At 32.5% G+C, this 7,135-nt stretch overlaps 1 protein-coding gene across 4 annotated transcripts; it reads right to left on the minus strand.

Annotated features, from left to right (window-relative positions):
- LOC114183103 (dol-P-Glc:Glc(2)Man(9)GlcNAc(2)-PP-Dol alpha-1,2-glucosyltransferase) lies at window positions 1-6,566 on the minus strand. Of its 4 annotated transcripts, none has more exons than XM_028069973.1 (9): window positions 6,299-6,566; window positions 4,990-5,213; window positions 4,796-4,884; window positions 3,391-3,724; window positions 2,107-2,371; window positions 1,809-1,946; window positions 1,505-1,709; window positions 607-749; window positions 1-519 (listed from the first exon to the last, which is right to left on the minus strand). In XM_028069973.1, the coding sequence occupies exons 2-9, from the start codon at window positions 5,077-5,079 to the stop codon at window positions 260-262; spliced, it is 1,524 nt and encodes a 507-aa protein (XP_027925774.1). In that variant the 5' UTR covers window positions 5,080-5,213; window positions 6,299-6,566; the 3' UTR covers window positions 1-259. The 4 variants fall into 4 exon arrangements, with proteins under 4 accessions (XP_027925774.1, XP_027925773.1, XP_027925775.1 ...); XM_028069972.1 differs by having other exon boundaries at window positions 4,990-5,226; XM_028069974.1 differs by having other exon boundaries at window positions 4,990-5,235.
- Between the last annotated feature and the right edge of the window lie 569 nt (window positions 6,567-7,135).

The raw sequence follows: 7,135 nt of genomic DNA on the forward strand, positions 1-7,135 counted from the left end.
GGAGTAAATCGATTTTTTCTTTTCTTTCAATAACTAAATTAACAGTGTCTTGAACATTCCAGGACAAAGTTAATCAGTTCCAAAAAACCAACACTTTTCTTCAAGTAGCTAAAAGGATTATCATATTAACTAAGGAGATTTAAATCCCTCAAAAATATAACTAAGGAGATTTAAAATTCCACTCTTGTAAAACTGGTGGTAAAAGGCCCACAAAAAGGGTAGTTTCGCTGTTACAAAACTTGTTTTTCAATGAACTGAATCACCATATAAACCTTTGAATTCCACGCTCATGATCCCAATGGAAAGGTCGAAACAGAAACATGGCCATTGTAAAGATATTAACACCAATATACAGTATGCCTGTGAGAATCCAACTTTGATCATCACTATTTTCACAGTGAAGCACCAGGAAATAGAATGGTATGGTGTAGTATCTGAACTCTATCAGTGGAGCTGGTACAAGAACAGCTGCAGTGGCCAAAAAATATGCCAAAACCCATATTTTACTTCTAGATTTTCCTGTTTGATAAAGGATAGTAGTAGTTATAATGATGCCATAAGCAGTTGAATAAAACAAGACTTCATAGTATGTCTGTGTACACTAACCCAACATGTTGATGATGGAAAACCATGAACATATATAAACTGGGACCAGAAGGTATTTAATTGACCAGTGAGCCATTATAACTTTCCTCCAAAGATAAAAAGGGTAATGCCGATTATCAGCAAGAAGGTATGGATGAGCTACACTGCAAAAGTTGAGACACAAGTGAGCCAGACAGTTGAAATGTCATACAATACAGAATGCAGTAGATTTTAGATAAAGGTTCTGTTTGGATAAATTTCTAATCACCCCTCATAAAAGAAAATAAATTAAACTTTTAAGGTAAGTTAAAATTAATTTGTACATAATATATAAAAGTTTTTTCATTAAACTAATTTTAACTATTTCACAGGCTAATTTTAACAATGAGAGAAGCTTAAATCATTTTGACTTATTTCTTTTCCAGTAAGTGTTTATTGAAAAATTTACCTAAATAGGGTCATAGAAAAAGATGAGTTAAATTCATGCAGTAGAGATTTAGAAAGAGTTGGGCTTGATGAGAAAGTGTTGGCATACATGCAACCCAAGTGGAAAAGTTATCACATTGAACTGGTGGACAAACTTTAGTAAGAGACAATAAATAAAGGGTGCTGAGAATGAGCACATTAAGGACTGGATAAGGAATTGATGAACAGAAGGTTTTCAGTACAAATCATGGTGGGGGTGCATTGGTAACAATAAATGCAACATTTTCCTATAAAACTTTCCACTTCTATCTAATTAGCATTCTCTATAAGTAAAAAGAAGTTGGAAAGAGAACTTAAAATTTTACAGTATTGAAGGAAAACTGAAACAGCAGTCTACAAATTCACCACCACCAAAACATGCATTTAATTGTGTTGACAATCAAAAAACAGATTCTGCTTGATAGTTTACTAAGTCATCTGAGTCTGACATAACCTGAAAAAGTGTACTGAGAGCATGCCAACTACAAGGGCCAGGAACATCTGAAAGAAAAGAAGGGGCCTACTCTTCCGAAACATACGAAACAAGTCCACAGCCTGGGTGATAGTGATCTGCATAGGAGCCTGAGCCAGTACAGAAACCAAACTAAAATAAAGCATCTGAGAGAAATGTGGGGTAACTGCGTGTGCTTCTTTTGCACCTGCAGTGTCAGTAGGATATGTGTGAGAAAGAGGGTCTTTGGGGCCCCTAAGGGACCCAAAAAGATCATCACCAGGGAAAACAAGAAAATGAATGTTACCCAGAACAATGCTTCCATTCCAGTACACAAATACAATAAAGGCCACCACCACCATGAGAAAGGGGCTAAATGAAATTAGAATCTCCCATTTCATGTACCACAATGTTAAAAGGATGGTCCATAATTCATCAGCAAAACCTGCAAAATAATATCAATATCAATCTATTCTATATGTTGCAAAAAACGGTAGTCAGAGGATGGGATTAACTTTATTCTATCTACAGTTATTTAGTTATTTTATTTTCTTAGGCTCATAGAATAGAACTCATGGTTTTCTTAAACATATGTGAAAGCAAACCTGAGTAAGAGGAAGGAGAAGAATCAGATGATGATGAGCGTTCAATAGTATTCCCAGATTTAACAATTTTTCGCTTCCTCAGATTGAAACCCTCTGAATTAGTACCAGTAGCATATTCTAAACCATGCTTGACAGACACATCTGACTTGATAGATTTTGTATTTTGCTTTCCATGAGTCACAGAAATATTTATGATTGCAGTGCATGCAACAAGAAGCACCCATATAACATTTGTTTGGCGAATAACAACTGCCACTGCTCCGATCTGTATCAATAAACTCGAATGCATTACCACCACTCTATAAAATAGAATGACAAATATAATCCAGGTATGCTGCTAAAAGTATTGTATATATAGGAATTATCCGTAAACCTATTCATCAAAAGTTGTGTCGTACAGCCAAAATTGAAAACCAAGAGACGAAGTATGTGTTTGATTCTATTTTTTATAGTTTATAAAACAATTGTCAAAAACTAATCTTTAGCGAATAGGAGTGAGGGAAGAGTTGGGACAGTGTAAGGAAGAACATAAAAAATAGAAATCTGCAAGTAGAAAACCAAAACAATTTAGACATCTTCTGATTTTCTATATCAGAAACTAAAAAATTGATACTATTTTTTAAAACAGTTTTCAAAAACTACTCCTTATCAATAGTTTCTTTTATTTTAAAAACGGAAAATAGTTATAAAAATAGGATTTAAATAGGCTCTGAGAAATTTATGATCCAGAAGCAAATACATAAGAGATAAGGGATAACAAAGATCCATTTGAATCAGGAACAGATACAAAAATCATGATATGAATTAACTTTTTAATATTGCTTTTATTTTCTGAAATTAGACCACAATGAAGAACTGATAAAGTAATATTTGAACTTAGTCCTGCAATAAGCATACGTACATATATATATATATACATATATACATATATATATACATATATACATATATATATATATATGTATATACATATATATATATATATATGTATATATATATATATATATATATATATGCACGTATGTGTGGTGTATGCATATATTCCTAGGTAAAAAAGTACACAGGATCAAAATGAGAAACAAAATCGATTCTTTCCAGTAAATATGTGCAATAGCAACAAAAAACAGGCATCAGTATCTGTAATGTGTACACATACGTTCAACTGTTTTAGATGAGACACAAGTTAATAAAATAAAGGAACTTAGATAAAAATAATATAAACATAAACAAAAAATCATATCAATTTAAATGTGGTTACACCATTAAAATCAAAATATGCCTTACCAATGCACTAAACCAGTAATTTTTCTTCAAACTTGCTAGATACATAGCCAGCACTGTCGTAACAGCTGCAACATCTGTGTAATAGAGAAAAGTGAAAAACCAGTGAAGGGGGTACAAGGATAGGACCACTGCTTGAAGCATCGCCTTTCTCTTGGTAAGTGTTGGCTTCAAATGCATAATTATGTTGTATAAAATTACACTGCATACAATTGCTAAGACACCATTAACCGATCGAAGGATTGCCACAGAGCACATGTCAGAAAATGAGGAAACAGCTTGTACAAAGTACAGGCCTGGAAACAAAGAAGCAACATGGGCAAGTGAAAGATAGTACCTGCAAAAGTTATTCAATTGCAAAGATCAAACTTGACATTTGACACTGCATTATATTTTCAATAATTTATCTATGCAGAACTGTTTATGTTTGCTCAATCTAGAGATTTGCATTTTGAAAGACACTTCAAACATTATCTTATGTTTGTACCAGATAGATAGTTAGAAAGAGTATAGTATACATATAAAGTTTTTAATTATTCAAAGTGGCCGAGGTTCAATACTTTAAGCTTTTTGGTTTCACCCATTCAATTAACAGCAAATCGATTGCGTAGCTTTAAGTTAGCTTCCTTGAGTATGATTCTCATTTGATAATCATACTACAATTAGATTAAGCAATGCAAGCAACCAGTTATAAATTGCTATATTTGGACTTTTTATTCACTTGAATACTTGGATGATGCATCAACCGTGCTTAATCATAATCATTAAGAATACCGAGAACAATCTTTTTCTATATATTTTTCAATTGTCACTGCCTACCACTCCAGCTAAAGCACAGAAGCAGACCAAAATATTTATAGCTATGCTTAGAGAATGATAAAAACGTCTCCCATTATCTGGAAAATATCCATTTTGATTACATATTCCAACAACAGCTTCTGTTTCAAATGCACACGAAATACATCAGGTGCATTGCAACAATAAAATTATCCAATACAAATATTGCACTGAAAGTTTCACATACCCCACATATTGATATCTAGTTAATCATTTATGAATGATTTCATACTTTCTGTTATTCATCCTACAATATTCTTTTTCTACACAATTCCATTTCACATAAATAATTTTATTTATTTTTGTTAATAAAAGTTTGGTAGAGGCAAGGCTGCCCCATTTGAAGGAGAAGGCATGCCACATGCTCCAACAAGGATAAGCCAAAGGAGCTTGTTGGCGGTGAGAGCTGAGCCTAAGCTTTTCAGGAAAAATGCTTCAACCAATTGTACTTTTCAAGCTGAACTAACTTCCTTTGGCATAACAAATAAGTAGTTGGTATAAGCTAGAGGGATCATTTTTTTCTTGAAGATGGGGCCAGAGGCAAAGATACCAAGGATAAAAGAGAACATACAGGCCAGGAGGAGTGGTAATATTACGGTCCCAACTTCCAAAATTTCCCTTGCAGTACTGCTTTGCCTGTGGTATATGAAATATCTCATCCTGCAAATCATGGATCTTAATCATATTGAATGAAGGTAAATTCCTTCAGGATCAATCTAAGTATCAACAACTGTCTGTTCTCCAGTTTAATAAACTTTTTCTTACCATATATGGCTCATGAACTATGCGATTAACCATTATGGAGGCAGGAATAACACATAAGCTCATTATTGCTGCAAGAGCTATTTTTCCCATTTCCTCCTATATCTTCAATAATAACAAGACCACAATGGCAACAATAATTCAAGATGTCAAACAGCGTATATCATTGTCATGTGCAGCAGCTATGACTCAGCATGCTCCAGCTGAACCCTCACCCTTAAGTTTCCCTGAACAACCACACTGAAGAAGCTGTATAAATTGTATAATTGATGTAGATATCTTTCTCACAAATATGAAATAGCATTACCAAAACGGGGAATACTACAAAGACATTTATACATCCAAGTATCACATGAAAAGCACAATAGGGTGCTTTTTATCTTGACAAAGTTAAAAATATGCATATTCCAGAGGTGAAAGAAATATCTGCGGTTCCCTGGTAACAAATAGGCATTCAAAATCAGCCCAATCCCGAAAATGTCAATTTCCAGTTAGTATGAAACTATTCCATTCAATAGAGAATTGGAAACCATGAAAAGCACACATGAACGGTGGATATTAAATCAACTGATTAGAGAATTGGGAACCATGAAAAGCACACATGAACCAACAGCTTTGTACAACACCATAACCAGCAGAAATTTCACAATCACCAGTCTGTAAGTCTTGGACTTGGTCCATTACTTGGCTAATCACAACAGTGCAGTAAATCAAAAACATATACGTAAAAAATCGGAAGTCCAATAACCTTATGCAGAACCTATATATCATCTAAGATAGCCCTCAAATCCTTCCATGCCCTCTAAACACAAGTTTTATTTTAATTCTCAAGAAATTTTCAAACTACAACCTTTATAGCATCTCGTCGTGTCATTGATAAGCATGTTTAACTTTTCCTCTCAAATCATGTCAAACAGTTCATAAATTGATGTCATTCCCCCAGAATAACAATAGTTCATAAAAAGAACAAACCCAGCACACAAATATGGTCAGTTCTCACTGCATATTTAAGTTACCAAATCCCCCATCTCCCAAATCAATTAACCTAACAAATGGTTTACACCCTCCATTAAAGACTCTATCATAATGCATTCTGCAAAATAACTAAAACAAATGCAATTTTTATAATTCAATGGAGTGCCCATTTTCCCTCTACAACACACCCGCACCCTAATAAACTCATTTGTAAATACAATACTGGTTTCTACACAAAGTTAAAATTCACAAAAGAGTTGCCGCAAAATATAAATGGGAGTGATAAAAATGAAAAAAAAGAAGAAAAAAGAGCAAATCAAGCTCCAACAAGGCATACCAAATATGTGTACATTTGCAGAGAGAAGCGGATGATGCGGAGGAGCACGCTGAGACCTGGCTGAGACCTGCCACGAAGGAAAGTGGTGACAGAGAAAGAGAAAAAACCCCTTTGAGCCAAATTTTGAAGGGGTGAATTTTTTTGAGAAAAAGGATTAGCTCAAATAAAAAGGTTTCTGAAAGAGAATTGCTGCACCAAATACTATGCTGTTTTTTCAGTGTTCAAACTTCTGGGTTTTGGGGTATCTTCACTCTCCATTTGGGGAACAACTTTGTCTTTCATCTTTAGTTTAAGGATGAAATATTTTTTGGTAATTCAATTTTTACATGCAATTATTTTGTTTTTTAAAATTTTGAACTAAATTTACTAAATTTTTTCAAACATATTTTTTAATTAATATTAAAATAAATATATGTAAAATAATTAATATTAAAATAAAAATATGTAAAACAGTATAAATAAATTAAAATAATATAATAAAATATGTTTAAAATATTAAATAAATTTAATCAAATTTTATTAAAAAAATTGAATTTACATATTTATAAATTAGAAAACTAGATTAATTCAAAATTTTGGAAAAAAAATAATTCTAATTTTTATTACAAAGACAAAAACATGTTTTACCTTAGATTAAGTTAATGACTTCTATCAAAAACACCATTTTTTATCTCCTTTTCGAGTTGATATTAATACTAATTACATTTAAACTCATCTTTTAAAATTAAAACTATAGTAATTATTTTCAGTAAAAACAACCTAATACTTATTCTCTTTATTTTATTTACAATTAGACTTGTCTCAAAATGTTGTACAATGATACGTTAATAAATTTAA

Source organism: Vigna unguiculata, chromosome 5 (assembly GCF_004118075.2).
Source record: "Vigna unguiculata cultivar IT97K-499-35 chromosome 5, ASM411807v1, whole genome shotgun sequence".
In the NCBI taxonomy this organism is placed as follows: domain Eukaryota; kingdom Viridiplantae; phylum Streptophyta; class Magnoliopsida; order Fabales; family Fabaceae; genus Vigna; species Vigna unguiculata.